The sequence below is a fragment of the Jaculus jaculus genome, chromosome 1 (genome assembly GCF_020740685.1).
Source record: "Jaculus jaculus isolate mJacJac1 chromosome 1, mJacJac1.mat.Y.cur, whole genome shotgun sequence".
In the NCBI taxonomy this organism is placed as follows: Eukaryota; Metazoa; Chordata; class Mammalia; order Rodentia; family Dipodidae; genus Jaculus; species Jaculus jaculus.
In genome coordinates this window covers 18,379,611-18,401,471 of record NC_059102.1, presented here as the reverse complement: position 1 = coordinate 18,401,471, position 21,861 = coordinate 18,379,611, and the positions used below count along the sequence as shown (strand labels likewise).

Here is a 21,861-nt window from a genome sequence, read left to right as displayed (position 1 = left end):
GAAAAAAAGCTGAATAAATTGTTTGTTCTAATAATTACAGTTGTTTTTCCTTCTACTTACCTGTTTTTCTTCTGTTTTATTTTGCCTTTATCCAGAGATGCTACTTTGATATTTAAACTATTCTATAAGTTGTTGGAATAATTTAGTCCAATCCATCATTCCTAGGCTAAAATTATATCTACCCTGTTTCAAAAGTCATAGTATATTTGACCCCATGTGCCATGGGTGTGTTTGAATGAGAGGAGCTGAGGAGGAGGGTGTACAGGCGTATGTGTCTACGTGTACACACGCATGTGTGGGGGGTGCATGCACATATATCACAAGCTGCATTGTATGATCAGAAACGCAGACTCAGGAAACACAATGACTGAACTTACCCAGTCCTTCTTAGTGACAGTTTAATGTCTTGCTTCAAGATTCTCATTTTATGGGATTGTTGAAACTTATTTTTTTTTAAATTTTTTTTGAGGTAGAGTCTTGTTCTAGCCCAGGCTGACCTGGAATTCACTATGTAGTGTCAGGGTGGCCTCAAACTCACAGAGATTTCCCTACCTTTGCCTCCTGAGTAAGCTACTATATGTAAGAATCTTTGAGCACCTAATCCATTATTAGAAAGTAATTAAATATTAAAAGCACTACTTTCTTTCCCATGTGTTCATTTACTTTATCTCTGCAATGTTATTTATGTAAACGCATCAGTGGATGATTATTAAACATACATTTCACCAAAATGATGCCAGAGATATGCCAACATGCCCTCAAAGTGAATTTTCGTTAAGGCAAATGTACAGAATCAGAGAATGGAATGGCAGCATCACGGACAGGGAGGGAGAGAGAACAGGAAGCGGGAGGTCAAAGGTGATGTGATGTGCAGCAGGGGATAGAGTCAACACTATTGTGTGGCGTGCAAAAACTCTGCTGGGATTACAGATTTTAGATGTTTTAAACAAACGGCAAAGGTAACTGTGTGAGGCGATAGACGTATCAATTTGTTTAAACGTAGCGATAATTTCACTGGGCATATGTATATTAACAAGTGACAGAATAGGTAGAATTGTGATCCCTTGCATCAGTGGAGAGTCGCCTATCGTTGGCAAGGGGGAGGAACTGGGCAGAAGCAGCCCCAGCTGCATAACTCTGATTCACAGCTGCACAAGGCAACAAATGCACTCACTGGTTCAGCTGAGGGCTGATGCACGTCTACACTGGGCCAGGAGTTAGGCTTAAAGCGACCCATGGTATGTGCCCCAAGTAAGTGTGTGCGGTTTTGCTGACCGGAGGATAGATAAAGTGCAAAGTAAAAGGGTAATGCCAAGTCACCTCTGCGAACTCACAGTGCGCTGTCTTTTCTAGGGGGCACCTAAACCGATCGCCATTGAACCATGTGCCGGGAGCCGAGCTGCTGTTCTGACTGTGTTTCTTTGCCTACCCAGGGGAGCTTCGGGTGCCCCGCCTCCCGGGCAATCAGGTACGATGAATGATCCAGTAGCAGTTATGCAAACTCAGAGACTAGAAAGAAGGAAACGACACCAAAGAGCCCAGTTGGACCTATGCAAAGGTCTAATTTGGAGCATGATACAATGTTAACATATAACCATTCGCACACATAACTGCATTCCATAAATTCAGTCTTACAAGTGTTGCTCTTATAACACGTCTTGAATGTGTGTGTGTGTATAAAATGCTTGTGCTTTATTCAGTTTGTTGCAACATACTAGGAAAGATCACTAGCAGGGAAAATATGTTTTTGACTCTTCTGGCCAGCTTTTTTTTTTTTTTTTTTCCTTCCAGTGTGTGGTATATGCAGAATTTGGGAAAGCAAATGACAAATATGACTACAAGTTGCACTGTGAAAGTGGAATCAACCTAAGGCCCTTGTGTGTTTGAGGTGGTTAGGTGTTTAGTGGTATCTAAGGATGATCACTTTTAGATACATGATGCAGCCACATTAATTGTCAAATCTATTCTCACCGTCCTATCAGACAGTTTATGAGCTAGGACTTCTCTGTCCATAGGGTAAGAGTAGTGAGCCTTGTACTGAGTCTCATTTTTCTATGTGAAAAGTATGCTTTGATTTTGGAGCTAATTGAGCTTCGTCTTGCAGGTTTTCTCATAGGTACAATATTGTGCACATTGTAAACCTACCCAACGCTGGGTGTACTTTTAGCCAAGTCATACATGCACCCACTCATTCCTCTCACATACTTCAGTCCGCTGATTTAGAATTTAGAATTTTCCTTATCTTGGTTATCTCTTCTATCCAATTCTTAGTGGAATGGATGCTTTTGATGGTACAGGTGATTTTAGATCTTCTCTTCAATTCCCTTTGTACATTAAATTACTTGCCAAAGTTCTAGCAGGTTCTCAATGAGAATAATTAAAAATGAACTTGTTTTCCTACTTATTTTTTTTGTGTTACCCTACTTAGCTGTGGCCTTGTCCCTCACTTTCTTGATTTGTGCTCATCCAAAAACCATAATACAACAAAAAAAGAAAATATAGCACTTTATACCTTGCAAGCTGCCTTAGGTATTCATGTTGTAGAATTTTTCCCATATATGAAGCAGAGGATTTCCATCACCTTTAGAGTCATTCGTTGGTAGTACCTGCTGATATCTTGTAAGAATTTCTATCTAAAGCTCATTTGTAGATGTTTATTTAAAAATACTTACACACTCTTTATACATTAAGGGACTGTCTTTCTCTTTTCAGTGTCACCAAGGTAAAGGGCATGCAGTATGTATAATAGTTTGGCTCTGGGCAGAGGAGACAGATAATTGTAAGTTCTGTGCCCAGCTAATGGAAGCATTGTTTTAAAGCTGGGATGATTTCCAAAACAAACTCTTCACTAATGAAAACAAGTCCATGTGATCGACACCAAGGTTCTTCTAGATCCTTGACACCCTGACTTCCTGAAGAAGAGAATAAAGGCAGCCGCCAGTATTCTGTCGCTTTAACCTTTGAAATCCTTTTCCACTGGCCTAAAAAGCCAAGCAGCCATGAGGCCCGTGACATCAGCCGGGCATCCTCACAGAAGCTGCATAATGACCTCCCATGCCAGAGCTGCCTGAGCTGGGCATTGTGCTGCCCCATTGTTCACATTTGGTTTTCAGGACGAAACTGTGAAACTCTGCAATGAGAGGAGTAAGATGTAGGGTATTTGGGGTTTGGAAATACCTGCGTGTAAAGCAAAGGACAAAAGTTTTTGTTCTAAACTTGGCACAGTAGTGCAGAGGATGGAGGAGTGCTGTGAGTTCAAGGCCACCCTGAGAGTATGTAGTGAATCCCAGGTCAGCGAGGAAACAAACGATTCCAGAATTCCAGCATTCCAAGTAACTTTTTTTGCCTGATGATCTAGAGCACAAAGATCGTTTCTCTACAATTAGCAGTCTATGTTTTCAGAATCTGAAACCTTTGGTTAGGTTCCTCTTGGTAGATGTGACATTGAAACAGCTTACACACTTTTTTTTCAGAACCTGGAAAGTAAAGAGTGATGAGTATCTCTGTGCATAACTCACTAGGTGCTTGTTACTTGGGACTTCTTGTTTTTAAGTAATAAAATTTCCCTGGCATTCTTATGCTATTAGATTCCTTGATTCTACTCTTTTAAAATGCAGTATTATCTATTGTTATCATCTATTTTGCAATACATCGGAAATATGTAATAGGTTAATGAGCGCATCATAAGGTGTAAATAGATAGGTTATGAAGCAAGTAAAGTAAAATGTTAAGAGAAGAATCTAAGTGGTGGAGATACTGGTGTTGATTATTGTCTTTAATTTCATGTTGCTGGGATGAACATCTAAAACAGATACAGTTTAGGACAGGAAGAGAGTTATTTGAAGTTCACAGATCTAGCAGGAAGTTCCAACAGTGGTGGCAGAAGCAACTTCCATTCATTCAAGCGGAGAGAAACAACCAGACAACCCCCAAACCAAAAGCAACTAGCAGAAAAGGGCAGTAAGCAGCAGGGGCCCCAGCCAGACCTCAGGCTGAAATCAGATCTCCCCCAAACACACCCTATGACTGGACCCCAAGATCCACCCCCAGTGACACTTCTTCAAACCAGGTGGCTGCAGATCCATGTTGTATGCTTTAATAAAACACCTGAGCCTATGGGGGACGTACATTCAAACTACCACAATTATGAAATACAAGTTTGCTATATCATTGAACTTTTTATAATAAGAATGTCAGGAAATAATAAAATGCTCACAACTACAGTGGAGAAAGAAAAAGAAGTATAGGTACCTTCACGAAATAGACACATTCACCATTGCTGGTTCTGTTCTCTCCAGGTCCTAGCTGAGGATGCACACCTACATTGAGGGAAAATCTTCCTTTCAAGCAGGTTCAAATCTAGACAGATCACTCTGTAAACAGTCTTACCCACATACCCCAAAATACCACTTTACCAGTTTTCTAGCTACTCCTTGATTTGGTCAAACTGACAATTAAAATTAAATATCACACTGTTTTCCCTCAGAAACTGAATTTCATCACTTAAAAGTGAGTGATTCAGAAGCATTAGGCACCTACTTGGCCATCTTTTCTCAGTAGCAGCTAGGGATCATGTGGGGAGAATAATTTAACAATTCCTTGTCTTTGGACTTTATTCTCTTTCCACCAACAAATGTTCCCGTAATATTTAACCAGACATGGCCTTAACTGCCTCCCCATGCCTTTTATCTTATGAGGGATCAAAGGAAAAACTATGTAGATTCATCCATTACATTACCCATGCACTAATCTTTATTATTATTATCTCTTTATTTTTTATTAATTTTTAAATTTAACAACAAAGTTACAGCTTTTATTGTGACATTTTCCTGTATATATGTCATTAACTTTGATCTTATTTGCTGACCACACTTCCTTCCCCCTGACCCTCTGCTTGTCCCCTTCCTCTCTCCACAAATAGTTCCTCCTCTGCTTTCTTGACACATACAGCCCATTGCTCCTTCTGTTCTTGCCTCACAATAGACCTCCCCCCCATCATGAATCTTTTTAGTGTTTTGTTATTATTATTACTTGTGTCGTGAACTTATAGATGCTTCTTAGCAATTCTCCCCCTAGGTGGCTTAAAAGATTTTATTTATTTATTTATTTATTTATTTATTTATTTATTTATTTATTGTTTAGCATTCTTAGGACTGGACTAATCAGGCGCCCTGCTCTCCCACCTAGTAATTCTGCTGCTGCTTCACTATGCTTCCCGTGACCAGCCCCCTCCAATCATGCAGGCTCTCCTGGGCTCATGTGCGATAGATACTATTGGAAAATGTCCACTAGGAGGCTTCTCTCCTGACCTCAAGATCCTTACAAAGTGGCATCTACAAAAAAGCAGGACACATTAAGTAACTCTGCTCCATGATTTTATAACCAAGCATCTCTCTAATCATCCTAGACAGTACTCTCCACCATAAATTCAACATGATAATGACTGCTGTTACTTTGTGATGGAGGATTATGGATTCTATAGTGTGTGGGTTTCTTTTTTCTTCTAATGAGAAGCAGATTAACTTTTCTCATTGGAATCAAAAACCCAGGGTCCCAAATGTCCACTGCTGAAAAGAAGCCATGTGATTCCACCAAGAGGAAAATGTACCAAAATCCTGCTATGTGCATGATCAACTCTCATGTTACCAGAGAGAATACTGCAATTTCTAACATTAGGTTTAGAAATAGTGAAAAAATAATCAGAATATAAAAAAAATTATCATTTAGTTGGAAGCAGAGAGAGAAAGAGAGTGAGAAAGCAAGAGAGAGAGTGAGCACACCAAGACTTCTTGCCACTCTAACAGAACTCCAGATGTATGTAGTACTTTGCGTATCTCTCTTTATATGAGTACTAGAGAATTTAACCTAGGCCATCAGAACTTGTAAGCAATGCTTTTATCTGCGAGCCATCTTTCCAGCCCTAATAATCAATGTTTTCTAAGAATGATCTAGAAGTGTTATATGATACTTAAAATGATAGTCTATCCAACAATATTATGAATGCATTTCCTATTTATAATAATGACAAGAAAAGAACTTTGGTTTTATTAAGTTAAAAGGGGAGAAGGAAAAAACAATTGTCAGTTCTGGGTGAGGCATTGTGTTGGGCAGTTTGAATACTTATGTATTGTTTTGGTCCAGTTACTGACTCAGGAGGTCAACCATGGCTGGGCCCACGCTCTCCTTAATTTCCATCATGATTAAATGACCTGTCCAGCACAAATACAGCTAGCAAGTGAATGAACTAGCATTCAAATCTAGGACCATTATATGCCCCTGTTATCTCGATACAGACACAGATGATTCCAAATAGTCCATAGCCCTAGAAGGGTTTTAAATCCAGCTTCAAAATGGAAAGAGCTGAGGGGGTCTCTGTGAATCATCAGACTTAAGAAAGCAAAGAAGATTGGTTGGTCTTTTCTTGAGATGTAATTCAGAATTTTGGTACAATGCAAATGTGTGCTTGCTATGTCTGCTAATGAAAGCATTACTCCTTGTCTAACATCAGCAGGATCATGCTGATGTAGGGGAACACTTTACGTTTGAACATATGAACTGTGGATTGGAATTACAAATTCTGAGATAGAGACCCAGTTCTCTCACTAATTAGCTGTGTGATGACGGGCAAGTCATTTGGTATCTGAGTCCTACTTTCTCCCGTAAGTTGACACGACTCAGTCTGAGATGCACTCACTCTAGCTTATTGCACGGCGGCTCTGCTACAAATTATGCTACCATGCCTCTTTGGGTTGGAGAGGGCAAATGACTTTCTTCTGAGCAGTCCTCATCTTTCCGACTATTTGGGGTCAACTAGGATAACTATTATCCCATGTATCACATGCTGCCAACAAAAATAATTAGTGTCAACCCTTAAGTTTTTTTAAAAAAATAATTGTAATTATTTTACTAATAAAGTCTGGTTCCAAATCTTCTTAGACTGCTTGGTAAACACAAACAGTTCACAGCTCTCCTGCTTTATAAGTGGTTAAAGAGATCTTAAAATGCTAGTGAGGAAGCCAGGCTTGGTGGTGCATGCCTTTAATCTGAGCACTGAGGAGGGAGTGGTAAAAGGATTGGCTCTGAGTTTGAGGCCATCCTGAGACTACATAGTGAGTTCCATGTCAGCCTGGGCTAGAGTGACACCCAACCTGGAAAAACAAACAAACAAACAAAAAATGCTAGGGAGAAGAATACCTGCTCGTTCTCTTTCCTCTGAGGGCAGACTGATTTTAAAGCAAATTTCCATTTGCCAGAAGCCTCTGGACTTTCTTTTCTTTTAGACTCCTTCATGACTTTGCCACTGTATCTTCACTTTGCACTTAGAGACACACATCTGTTGATCTAATCTTAGCATTCCCTTTGTTACAGGGGATGGAATAAGAAACAGAACTACTGAATAAAAGTTCATTATTAAAATATGTCATGTGGATGGCAAGATTGCTTAGTGGATAAAGTGTTTGCTGTGCAACTTGAGTCCTGAGAGAACCCACTTAAAAGCAGGAATTTATAGCACGTTTCTATAATCCCAGTGTGCTTAGGGTGGGAAGAGAGGTGGAGACAGGAAAATGTGCTGCTAGTTCACAGAGTGATGAACGATAATGAGAGTTCCTGCCTCAAAACTGGATTGAATTAGAGAATTTGCACTAAGTTGTCCTCTGATCTTCACACATGCTTTGGTACATGCCCACACTGGTGCACGCACACACACACACAAAATAAATAAAGTTAAAAATCTACCATAATACTTACCTTTACTCTCAAATCCAAATATTGCTTAGAGCCAATTCATATGTCTACCCAAATAGGAAAGAAAAGTGTAATAAAATTAGCTAAAAACTTAAAGCATCCAGGACACACAAAAGTAAGAGCAAATGTTAGCATTCATTGATAAAAAAAATTAGCTTCTCTCCAAAAATATCAGATATTCAAAAGACCATAAATGAAATAATTTTATCTCTTCCTATCCAAAACTGGCTGTTGTGAGTCCTCTTGCTGCTTTTATTCACTCAAGAAATTGTCAAAGGCATCTGTTGCATGCTAGTTTCTACCCTTGTGGAGGTCACAGCTCATGTGCACACAAACAAGAAGCAAGTAATCAAGAAAGTAAAACCCATAATTAGTTTGTAATAACTACTATGAACAAAGGGTATTGAGGTGAAATAAAAAATGGATGTACAATTGCCAAGCATAATATTTTTCTGCAGTATAATGCAGTGATGAACCTAGTCATGGCAATGTTCTTTCCTCACTTCTCAGTGTGGGACTGTTGAATATTCCTCACCTCACCTCCCCAGCTTCTGGAAAGATTTCACTCCTTTCTCTGCCTCCCCTCCTGTGGTGCTCTGAGGCTTCATCGATCTCAGGTGCTCACAATGCACGGTGAGGCCACGGCTGCACAGCTCTTCCTTTCCGCACCACTGACTTCATGAGCCCCTTATGGACAGGAAGGAGGTGTTCTATTCCCCGGGGTCCATCCTCAGACAGTTTTGCATGAGCTCTTCACTCAGAGCAACAGCTAGGCACTTGCTTCCCACTGCTGCAACCATCACCCCTCACCTGCCAAAGAGCATCACCTTCCAGGGTTTTCCCACTGTTGGTACATAAAATCACTCTCCCTTCCATCTCTGCCTGTGTCTCAGACTGGCTTTTCTCCAGTGGCCTGGCTATTTGTTTTGTTTTTGTAGGGTTCACTAGTATTTTATGTTATAATATCTAATTCATGATTAATACACTCCAGTGTGTTTTTCAAATATTTATTTACTTATTTGAGAGGGAGAGATAGAAAGAAGCAGGCAAAGGGAGAATAGGTGTGCCAGGGCTTCCTGCCACTGCACATATATTCCATACACATATGCCACTTTGTGCATCTGTCTCTACATAGGTACGAGGGAATCAAACCTTGGTCATCAGGCTTTATAAGCAAGCACCTCTAACCACTGAGCCATCTCTCCAGCCCCCAGAGTTATTTTTATTTCAGATATTTAACTAAAATTATTTATCCTGAACTTTTTCTTACCATTTCCCATATCATGTTGAGTCATGTTAATAATTTCTTTCACCTGAGCCATATCAATTCAATTGGTTTATTCTCTCCTCCTTATGGGAGAGAATTTCTCCTATATTTTCTGTTTATACACTGATACTTACGGCTTGAATCTTGAATATCTGCCACAGGCTCCAGTAGTGAGTGCTGTTCCCCAGCAGGAGGCGCTGTCTTGGGGAGGGGGTTGTAGAACCTTTAGGAGTTGAGACCTAGCTGGTAAAAGTAGGTCTCTAGGACTAAAAGAGGCCTTTGAAGGTTAAATCCCAGGCCTTGGCTCCTGATGCTCTCTGCTTCCTGGTCTTCCTTAAGAACAGTCACTACTCATGTTCCTGTCACCACGACAGAAAGACCCCGTGGCATGACCCCTGTCATGATGGACGAAGGATCCTCTAAAAACATGAGTCAAAATGAATTTTTCCTCCCTTAACTTATCTCTATCAGGTATTTTAGTCATAGCAATTCAAAAGTCACTAACACATCTGCTAAGTTTTTATTCGATTCCAGATGCTAACCTTTTTGGTTCTTGGGTGAGAAGAATGCTTTTGCATTTTTGAAAATATTTTTCTAGACCAGTTAGACATTTCGTTTTATTTCTTCTGTTTTCCTCTTTTAATTTTTCTGAAATAATGTATAACTTTGTAGCCCAGGATGGGCTTAAATTCACCATCCTCTACATCTGCTACTGGCTCTACATCTCAGGCCCTGTACCTACCTGGTTTTCCATGAGTGTTTATATGTGTATGTATGTGTGTGTGTTTTCTGCTGTGCCTTTCCCCTGCCCTCTTAGCTGCTATTTATGGTTTTTTTTCAAAGTAAGGTCTCACTGTAGCTCAGGCTGACCTGGGATTCACTATGTAATCTCATGGTGGCCTCAAACTCAGGGCTATCCTCCTACCTCTGCCTCCCAAATTCTGGGATTAAAGGCATGCACCACCACACGCCCAGTTTAGCTGCTCATTTTTAAGACCCAGTTCAAATGTCACTTCCTCTTCCATGAAGCTGTTTTGGTTCCCTAATGTGTGTCTTGACTCACCTTGAAATCTCATAGGATTTTCCAGTCCATTCCTTTATTCCTTTCCAACATGTTTGTTCCTGTGTTACTAACTTTTGGTCTAGGCAGTAAGCTCTCCGTGGCCAATGGCTAGCTCTCACTTTGTTTTGAATCCCTAGCTGCCATCAAGGTCCTGATACCTAGTATCTGCTTAATAAATATTTGATTGACAAGTAAAACTAATTACTCTTAAATTATAGAACCTATCTCCAAAAGATATATACTACACAAATGTAAATTTTAAGCTCATAATCTTAGTAGATTTATGTCTTATTGATTCTTCTGGCATTGAAGCTACATATCTAGGGGACTAAAATTAAGCCAGAAGTATACTTTTGAAGGAATACTTTTATGAACTTAGCTGTTTAGTTTTTAAGATTCATTGAAAATCATAATATTAATGAAAGATGACACCAAACAACAGAGCAAGTTATCTATTTCCAATGCTACAAGGATTAAACCTATTGTATTCTGTTTCCTGATTTTAACTGTGAGTTCTTCCTTGAATGATATTTTTCATTAAACCATTAGATTTAAGAGTTTGGGAGATGGATCAAAGGATAAAGTGCTTGACATGCAAGCATGAGAACTGTATTTTGGAGCCCAGATACCCACTTCAATGCCAGGTGGGTGTGGCAGCAAGCTTGGAATCCCAGAACTAGCTTAGAAGGCATATACAGGGATCCCTGCAGCATGCTGGCTAGTTAGACCAGCTGAAATGGGAAGCCCCAGGGTCAAGGGAGACACCCTGCCTTGATAAACAGAGAATGACTGGAGATGGCACCTTCTGATCTACACACACACATGCCTGCATACACATGCATCTGGACACACTTGGCCACACACATAGGAGCATGTATATATAATGCAACCATTCATATATACACATGCAAAAAAAAATTTAAATTTTTTATATTGGTTTTAAATTTGAGAGACCACAAATGCATTTTATACTTTATGAAAAATAACAACAAAGACTTTAATCTTATGGACTAGAGGCCCATGTGTTAGTTATACTCCGAGTGTGTTCATGAGATCAGAATATCAACTGTGGTAGTAGTTACCATTAATGTAATGACTTCTGATCTATTTTGTGCTCCAGATGGTCTTCAAAATATTGTAATCCATAAGGTACATCATAGCACATTTTACCACATGTGAGGAAAATGAACTCATGGAGATTAGAACACTCGTCTACAGCCACAGGGCAAATAATTGTGGAGTCAGGAATCAGAAACCTCCTCACAGTGTGTTCTTTCCACTCTGCTTATTTTTGCGTGTGGGTTTCTAGGCTGAGTAAAGATATTGGCTGTTTGTTTTTTGGTGCAGCACAAGCTTTCTCTACTGATCAGTGTCATTGTGAAAGGATCTGTTCAAATCTTCCTTGGTCATAGTCCTCCCATTGGAGATTTAAATTAATCATTGTGCCATAGTAACTGAGGGAACGATTAATGTGGTAAAGAAGCAACAAAAATATAGATAAGAAACTTGATAATTATGAACATGACTATTAAACTTGCTGCAGAAGTAACTTAACCATAAAATTTAACTTAAAGATTTTCAAGATTAGCAATTAGAAGCAAGCTCACCTGAAAAACCACAACTCATGACCAACAATACTGAAACCTGGCCAGCACAACTTTCTCTACTTTTGCTTACCTCCCTGAAATTGGTTAATAAATGATTATTTGGTCAAGGAGAAAAATAGAGTTGGGGGAACAGAGGTCAACATATCAACTTACAAAGCCAGTGGAGGAAACCAATCAGGATTTGTTCATAACCCACAGGCTGATTTTGAATCAAAGTAGGAACAATAGCTACACAATGGGAATGTGCAAGTATGAATAGACTGTAGTGGGTCAGTTGCTCCCTCTCCTCCAGTATTAGGACAGCATACACTACAGTGTATCCTAACTGTCAGTTATTAAGAATTTTTACCTTTGCTTGGTCATGGATTATAATAGTCCTACGATGTACAGATTTGGAAGAATTTAACCGAAGGTTTTATGTTAGTCTCTTGGGGTGCTATAATAATCAAACTAGGGGGCTTAAACAACAAGCAGTGCAAGATGTTAGGGAGTCAAAGGGTAGGAAGCCTGGCCTACTTGGAGTCTTGTAAGGACACTCTTCCTAGCTTGTAGATGGTCACTTCCTGGCTGTGTCCTCACATGGCACAGACAGAATGGGCTTTGATATGTTCTTATAAGGGCCCTAATTCCATCATGAATCTATCCCTTCATAACCTTATCTAACTTATATACTCTTCCTCAAATGCCTCACTCCCAAATGCCATTACATTAGGGATTAGGGCTTCAACATATGAATTTGGTAGAGGGTGGGGAAGGGACACCAGCATTTACTGCCCATAGAAGTTGCCTTTGACATTTAACAGGCATGGATGGGTAATCCTTAGAGGCAGAGAATTTTAGAATTTTGAACACTTGGGAAATGGCCCTAGAATTCATCTGTTTCTACTTCACAAAACATGTAGAGCCCTACATGAGGAGACATGTGTTAGGGTCAATGACTTAGTAGCTGAGCAGGGGCTAGAACCAAGCTCTCACAGCCTCTCATTCAGAGAATGACCTTACCTTCCTTCATGTGTGTTTTTCCAAGCTGCAACATCTAACAGGAAAAGGAATCATAATTTGCCTTCTGGTAGGCAGCGCCTCAAAACCTCTGTTACACAGAGCCCCAAAATGCAGATATAGGAGCTCATTGAACACAAAGGGAAACCAAGAAGCTTGAGAGCATATGCCCTCACCTCAGCAAAAAGTCACAGCCCTGGGAACCCTTCTGCCAACATAAACATTTTTTGGTAGGGACTACTTCATTGGTTCAGTAATCTCCCAAAAAATCCAGAGGGAGTATGTTTGAATTTTGGTCAAATTCCTGGTTCCATATCAGGTCCTCCCATGTACTCTACAAAGGTATTTTTAGTGTGAATAACCCTTCAAGCTTAACGAAAGTCTCGATGGAGGAGGACGAAGCAGCAGAGAAATGTAATTCTACAAAAGGTACACGTTGACTCCAATTACATTAACTCCTTGAGGCCACAATGGTCGTTCTCAAAGGGCTTTTAGGGGAAAGTTAATGACCCTCTGAAAAGTGAGTAATTTATCTCTATCTAGCTACCTTATAATTTGCAAATGAGCATGGTCCATGCAAATTGAGCAGAATTCCTTAATTGATGGGCAGCATATCCTGGCCTGTCATGCACCAAAAGCACTGGTAAAACTGGAGGGAGAGAAAAAGGGAGGGAGAGAAAGAGAGAGAGAGAGAGAGAAAAAAAAAAAAGATCTTCCCTAAGACTTAAGACTCCCACAGGACTCCTGAGAGGTGGTATGAGGGTTCCTACCTGATTGCTGGAATTATTATTGAGAAACCTTAGGGAATAAATGGATTCTTGTCACTGAACCTGCTGTCAGACATAATTTGAACTGAACCTTGAAGGCCTTAAGTCTGGACGTAGTGACCATACATTCAGTTCCATTTATCCAACAAGCCAGGCAAGGATCGTCAAATCAATAATGTGACTCTGCCATCTGCCTTCCCTCACTCACCATCATAATGAAAAATGACTCCTTAAGTGTTCGGCGAGGCAATTAGCTCTGAAGGCAGAGCTGTAATGGGGAGAGGCCGAATTACATTTGTATTCAAAACTTTACTGGTAAAATGGAAAGGAAGCTGTTGTCCATATTAATAGATACATAAAATGTATAAATAGGGTAATTTGGCATTACTCTGTTTATGCATAATATTATGCAACTGCAGAAAGAAACACGGAGTTGGGAAGGGCAAGAAAATGGCTCCTCCAGCCGCCTGCAGCCACAGCTGGTGACCCTGACCAGAATCATCCTGGACACACAGACTGTTTCTAAATACTTCCCCAAAAGGCATGTTTATAACTTCCGGGACTAAATCATTCTGTTATTTAACAGTCACCACTGCAATTTGATCCCATTTTTCTTTGTTCTCTTTCTCCTTGTTCTCGTCTCGCCCAAAATAGAGAGCAGCTGACCATGCTCTGTGAATAATGAATGCGCCGCGTGTTACAAGGCAGTGGCCGAATCACCTCCCAGCCTCCAGCGCAGGTTCCAGCGTGTGACTCCAGTGTTTGCATTCGTGCTCTGAAGGGCCTGTCTTCTGCCGGGCTTCCTCTGACTCTCAGAGCTCGTCACCCTTCCCAAAGGCCATTAGCTCATGATGCATGGAGTGTGAAGGGACTTGAGAGTTAGATGGGCCCCTTCATTTCAGAAGCTACCCGGAAGACACCCCCTCAGAGTCTCATTCCCACGACACAGCAGAACCAGCCCGAGGCCCCCTTTGCTTTGCTCACCACGCCCAGCTGATGGCCACCTTCCCACTTCCAGTTCAGTGGGACTCCTCTGTCCCTCCCGGACCTTTTTTGCCCTGTCATATTCTGATGCCTACTGTTGTCCTTGCACAAGAAGAGGACGCAGTTAGTTTCAGCCAGCTTCTCTGTTGTCCAAGGTCATTTTGAAGTCTGTCCTCTCCTTCTAAATGCCATTCTCAGGCCCTGGCCTTTTTTTTTAATGTTATGTGCAAATATGACGCTTTTAGGGAGATGTTAAATGCCTCACAATGCTTGCTTCCCATGATATTTTTTCAAATGTCACTTGTTATGAATGGTCCACACCTTTGCCCCTTTGCACAGACTTGTTCTGCCCAGACTGTCCACTCCACCTGCCCCTGTATGCTCATCCTTCTTTCCAATAAGAAAAGGTCTCATTTAAGGATTTCCTTCCCCAAGAAACTTTCCTCCATTTCTTGCTATCCTCGATCCACAACTTTTGAGTTTTTAATTTAATATTATGAAATTTTCATTGCGTACCTCCATCCTACCCCGGCAAGCTAAGGGCAATAATTTCCCCCCTTATCATTGTATTCTTTCTGGTAAACGGTGCCTAAAGCTCAACAGAAGACCAACAGATTGCTTATTTTTTTTTCTCCTTTGCTCTTGTTCACCTTTGCCTGTTGGCATTAAAAACGTTCCAGAGCCCAAGTCTTAAGCTACCAGTGAACTCATATTTTCTCCCATACCTTGTCAAGTACTTGATGTATGTATTTTGTTGCATGTAAATTTTACATGCTTCTCAGTTTAAAAAGTGAAAAACCTCCTTAATCTATTGATCCCAGCTGTATTTATGAACTAGAACTAAAAACTTTCTTGGGATTAAACTGATTTTTCATTACCAACTTGGGCTATTGCTTCAGCCGACCTGTCTATTTGTTATAAGCCTTATTAGTTATTTACAATAAGTGATTTTCTTCTATGTTTAACAGATTTCTTTGGGTCTCCTCATGTGTATAGAATATCACTTTGATGATTTGTTCATTCATGAGTTCATTGATTATTTCTAACCCTCTTTTTCCTCATTGGAATGTTTCATGGGCTGTTCCTCCCCAGGGCCTCATGTGGTCTCACAGTCCCTACCCTTTCTTTGGCAGCCTATGTGTAGACCCTCAAGCACCTTCTTCTCAGACCAGCCATCTGCAGCTTCTGACTCTTGCTTGCTTCCCCCCCAGCTCCTACATTCTTTACAGTAGTTGCTTTTTAAGGTGGATTTTGAAGACACTTTTTCTCAGTCTCTATACTTGAAACAACATCCATTGTTTTTCTTGCATGTGAAAATGAGGCAGCCTTTCTTTTTTTTTTAATTTAATTTATTAGTTTTCTTTTCAGCAAATACAGGCAGTTTGGTACCATTGTTTAGGCTCATCTATGATCTACCCCCTCCCATTGGACCCTCCTTGTTGATGTAAATGGGTCGTGCATTGTGGAGTTAGCCCACAGTTATTGGTATGATAAATGTCTCTGCAAATCATGACCCAACATGTGACTCTGACATTCTTTCCGCCCCCTCTTCCGCAAAATGTCCCTGAGCCATGTTGGGTTCATTTTTGGTCTGCTTCAGTGCTGAGGTGTTGGCGGCCTCTGAGGCTCTGGCTCTCTGATTTGGTAGGAGTTGATTTTTCTCTGCATTGGTCTCCTTCCCCTTTGTGCTGGTATCCAGTTCACAGGAAAACATCACCTTTGCTTGTTTCGCCAATTGTCCTTAGTTTCAGCCGGGCCCCTTTTGAGGTATGTTGGCGCAGCTCTCTCCTTAGGATCTGCATGTACTGAGGCAGCCTTTCTAAAGCTTACCCCATGACTGGCACGCTGCAGATTTTGCTCCATTTGCCTTTGTCCTCCAGTAGATCCCGTTCGTCTTCGTCTCGTTGTGTTTTACTTTCTAGCCCACTTCCGACCCACCCTGCGCTGAGCTTCTCAGCGGATGTTGAGTTTGGCTGGAGAGCTCCTGTGTTCCATTTCAGCTCTCGCACACCCATCCCAGCTCCTGTCCTCTCCATTTCCTTTTTCCATCTGCATTAAAAGTGTCTTAGAGGGCTGGAGAGATGGCTTAGCGGTTAAGCACTTGCCTGTGAAGCCTAAGGACCCCGGTTCGAGGCTCAGTTCCCGAGGTCCCACGTTAGCCAGATGCACAAGGGGCGCACGCGTCTGGAGTTCGTTTGCAGAGGCTGGAAGCCCTGGCGCGCCCATTCTCTCTCTCCCTCTACCTGTCTTTCTCTCTGTGTCTGTCACTCTCAAATAAATAAATAAATAAAAATTTAAAAAAAAAGTGTCTTAGAAACACAAATTAAAACAGCTTGGCAGTACTATTCTTCACCTATCACGCTGGTGAAAATTAAAAAGTATGACAACATGGTGCTGGTGAGAACACATACAGGTTCAGTCCTGCTGAAAGAAAGTTTTGCAATACCTCACAAACGCATGCATGTACTCTTTTGACCAGCAGCCCAACATCTAGGAATTTACCCTAGAATATACCTCGGTAGATATGAAAATACATACGTACTTGTCATTTCTTTCAGCCTTTCTCTAGACTAGTAGGATAACAACCATATAATGATGAATAGAAAAATAGTGAAGTGAAATGTGGCACAGCCATAGAAGGAGCACAGTGTAGTTGAGACGAAGACAGACGGCCAGCTCGCTGAACTATATGCAAGCACTTATAGAAAGTATTAGGTGAAAAAAGGAAGATGCCTAAAAGCATCGGAAGCATGCTGTCCTTAATGTGAGAAAATACAGCTGGGCATGGTGGCTCAAGCCTGTAATCCTGGTGGTCAGTAGGCTAAGGCAGGCAGATCACTGTGGGTTCAGGGTCACTCTTGTTTACATAGCAAGTTCCAGGACAAGCTACAGAATATGATTCTGTTTCAGAAAATCAAAGTATACAATAGAGAATATAAGACAATCCACTTATTTTTACAAACAATATTCAATAATAAACCAGAAGCTCACATGGCTGGCTAGGAAGTAAAGTGGAAGTAGGGTATAAAGACGGGACAGCCAAAGAGGACAGGAGGCTGAGGAGGAAGAGACACTTCTTAACCATGTTGCTGTATAAAGCTGACTCTCAGGAACACTGTGATATCTCACATATCCAGTAAGTAAGTAAATAAAGTCAGGACCAAGGAGAACCCAAAAGAGAATACAACCACATTTAAACTAAGTTATTACAAATGAGTGAGTAACTCTACTGTTGGGACTCAGAAGTGAAGGACAACAATGATGATTTTGCCTATAAGACTCAGGGCAGTCAAAATTTTCTATGTGAATGTATACTGCCACTGATGCAGTGTTTCTTTCTCGTGCAAATAGGGGAGATGGGTTAGCACTTCGGACACTACTTTCTGTTTGTGCCAAAAAAGGTCAATCCATTGTGGACAAGAGCAGGGTTTCTCACGTCAGAGGAAAAAAGGTAGGCCTGAGGATAGTGAGAATACTAGAATGACTCCTGTGTGCTGCCACTGGAATTAAAGGGTCATCGTGAACTCACATCTGGGTGGATATTTGGAAAAACACAGACACGTACACGTATACAAATATACATTAGTTTCCTGCTCTGAGATGGCCTATAAGAGATAGTACTTTAGTAATGATGAATATTCTTGAACCCCTTATCTTGGCTTCTTAAAATTATTCCCCACAGGAGCTAGATTACTGACCTCAGGACTAAGTAAAAGCACAAGTGAAACCTGGAATATCTCATGGTTCTCAAAAATAAGAAAGTTCTCAGTAAGAAGACTTTGAAGGATACAGGAGGCAAACTGAAGGAGCAGCTAATGACCAAAATGGGACAATTTAAAATAAATATCCATACCACTGGAGCCAAAGAGTAAAAAGCACCCATACATCCACACTAACAGATGCACAATTGAGTGCCTTAAGAAGTGGGGGGAGAAAGGGAATACTTCCTGACAAAAGAATTCTCCTAAATGAATGCCAAAGGAATGACAGAAAGAGAAAAGCCACTATGATGAAAGAAAATACCACAGTAGTAAATGTTAAGGGCATGAGCCATTGATGGGATATAAAATTAATGGGACAAAATATGATAATAACACATTTGTATAATCCCACTTTTCCACAAACATTGATTGACTACAGAGGCAAAACTTGTGTACAGGTAGTAAGAAACTTAACAGACATGATCTTATTCAAATAATCAAGGTGAATATGAATGGTAAAACATGTAGACATCATTCATCATTTCCCATGTTACATTAAAAAGAGGAGAATCTTGCCTCTGTTGTACTCTTGAAAATGCAGGATCCACTGTAATCTAGAGAAAAAAAAATCAGACAAATCCGAAATGGCAATCAACAAAAAGAAAAGAAAAATGGTCAGAAATCTGCAAAAGTGTCTAAGTTATGAGAGACTGTGAAACTAACACAGATTCAAGAGTAATGATGTATTCCTGTAGGTACATCCTAAACTAAGTCAAATCCTAAGCAAAATAAAACAAAGCATTAGCAATAAACCTGGTGAGATTAAAATAATGACTTAGATGAGCCGCTAATATTGTGTGAATGTTTGCTTCTGTAGTTCATCATTGCAGTCTGATCATGCAAAATAGTCATGAGGGGAAACCGGGGCGAAAGGAAAGAATGAGAACTCTGTGCTCTTTTGTGCAGTGTGTGTGTGTGTGTGTGTGTGTCTAAAATTACCTCAAAGTAAAAAGTTAATAAAAAGTATTTTCTCAGGCCTCTTTTGCAAGTAGGTCATATTCCAAAGGTTAATCTATAGATTACAGGATATGTTTATTTTCTCACTGGAGCCACATTTATTTGGTTATATGGCTCCTGAATCAGCTCTCACAAGCTTAGTTTACAGAGAATTATTCATGTTCTTGCACCTGTATTCTTCTGTCCCCACTGTATCCCATACACAGAAATAATATTTATGGCTGTGCTTCGGGGATGGGAATGACCGCTTTCTAAAGCAAAAGAAATGCAGTTGCACAAATGGTGCTGTACTTCTCCCAGGTTTTCATTTTAAGACTTTAGGTTAAGCAAGTTGCAGAGCTGATTTTACATCCAGGTCTATGTGACCCCACACATTGAGCTGTCCTACTGTGGAGCTCCTGAGGCCGCTGATCAAGACAGATCATGGCTGCTGTTGTCCTGCCCTCCCAAGCTTTTTCTCTTGAGTCTTGTGCTACATGCTTATGTTTATTTTGTTCAGAAGAATGCTTAGTCTCAAAATAGAAGATTGAATAATTCGTAGCTTTTTTTTTTTTTTTTTGAGGCAAGCCCAACAGATTGGCCTTTTTGTTTTATGTGAGACAGAAAGAGAGAACATGACAGAAAGGGAGAGAATTGGAATGCCAGGGCCTGCAGCCACTGAAATTGAACTACAGATGTGTGTGCCCCCTTGTGCACATGTGTGACTTTACCTGCTTGAGTCACTGTCTGTCTGGCTTATGTGGGACCTGGAGAGTCACACATGAGTCCTTAGGCTTTGTAAGCAAGCCCCTTAGCTACTAAGCCATCTATCTAGCCCTTTGTGGCTATTTTTTATCTAATTCTGCTTCTATCTTTAATTGCATTTGAAAGATGAATCAGAGAGTGTAGAACTAATGCAGCATTAGGATAGGATTCATAAAAGCTTATAGCAGGGTGAAATATATTTACTGAACCACAGTAACACAATGTACTTACCATGTATTACTAGAGTTGTTACCATTTTTGGAAATATTTTGAATAGTTAAGCATGTCAAGACCATGATAAATGCCTAAAAGGCTCTTTCCTATTAAAACATCCACTAATGATATGGACATGAACAGTTAGTTATAAGGCATGGTGTTTCCAGTGAAAATATTATTCCTTTTATGACTTTGTCTCAATTTAGAAAATATATTCAAATAGTATAAATGTTGAAATGAACAAAGACACTCATATAAAATAAAACCTTAAATAAGTATACCAGCTAAAGCAAATCATCTACAGGTATTTATTATGAGTCTGCCTTCCATTTTCTTATTTAATCTAACTCTAATAAACTTGTAAAGTAACAACTAATATCCCTATGCTACATATATTATAACCTATATTCTACAGGTTAGGAAAATTAAGGTTCAAAAAATCTCACCTGAGCTGGAGAACTGGCTCAGCCATTAAGACCACTTCCAGGAAGAGCATGAGGGCCTGAGAGACCACAAGAGCTCCGTCCTCAGGACCAACATGAACAGCTGGGTGTGGACACACACTTGTCACCCAAGACCCATAGGGGAGCAGAGACCCGGGAATTTCTGCAGAAATACAGCAAGTCTAGTGATTGGTAATAGACTCCTGCTCGAGTAAGAACCAGTGGAAGGGTGATGGACCAAGACACCCCTCAGCTATTACCACCTCAAGCCAGAGTGTGGGGTAAGGCATGAGCACATGCCCATGCATACACCCCACACCCCACATTACATGCATATATAAGCGTGAAGTAGGATAGATCGCACAGCAGAGAGAACCAGGGCCCATACCCTGTTCATGTGGCTCTCTTTCTTTCTTTCTGAAGGTTATGCCTGTCATCTCTGTAGCGTGATGTTTTCCCAACCACGAACCGTTAAACACAGCATAGAAAACTAAAACAGAAGAAAATATCGCAAATATGTAAAGCTACATTTAATCTACTCTGTTTTGTGATTTAAAAGCCAAATTGACTGTATTTGCTGAGCACAAAACTAATTAATAAAAAAGAAAAGAAAAGAAAAGAAAAAAACAGAGCAAAAGGGCAACTATAAGGAATTTTTAAAAAGTAGTTCAGAGATCAAACATAATTTTCTCTTTGTCCCAAAGTACTTCAGATTCAAACCCAAGGCTCCGGTGCTGCTGGTGCGCAGCTGAAACACATCCCGTAATTGGTACGTTTCCATCGTGTGTGTCGCCAGCAGCTTAAGGAGGCACAGATGTCAGTTCAGGAAATCCTGGGAATGAATTTCAGCCTTGCACAGACTAATTGGTCCAATCGATGGAATGCTAATGAGAAAATAAATCCAAATCTTAACCTTAATAACTGAAATCTAACCACAAAGATTAATGTATCCATCTTTCTGAAAACCACTATGTTTTCCACAGCATTAATAAACCTACACTTTCCCCTTTAAAATAAATATATTTGTCTTTAAAAAATTATGAGTGGCAATGTAAGAATGACCAGAAATTTTAATTGCAAGTATTAACTGGCACATAAAATTTTATTCAGTTGTTTCAGATCCTTAAAACAATAAAATTCCATGTTGTCACATCTTAGCTGTAATGTCATCCTGACTACACATGTGGAAATATCAAACAACTAACTGCCGAAGTATTAACATCTCCCTCATGCCACACAGTCAGGGAGAGCTCTTGTTTATAGCATCGTCAATGAAAAGAGAACAGTGGGGACAAGGTCCAGCTCCC

General features: G+C 40.3%; 1 protein-coding gene across 1 annotated transcript in view; it reads left to right on the top strand.

The window, feature by feature from the left end:
• The window catches only part of Atrnl1 (attractin like 1), a 752,002-nt gene that overhangs the window by 636,349 nt on the left and 93,792 nt on the right, over nt 1-21,861 (top strand). Inside the window, exon 28 of the mRNA XM_004659313.2 lies at nt 1,354-1,468. Coding sequence (XP_004659370.2) covers nt 1,354-1,468 — 115 coding nt within the window. The remainder of the gene's footprint in view (nt 1-1,353; nt 1,469-21,861) is intronic.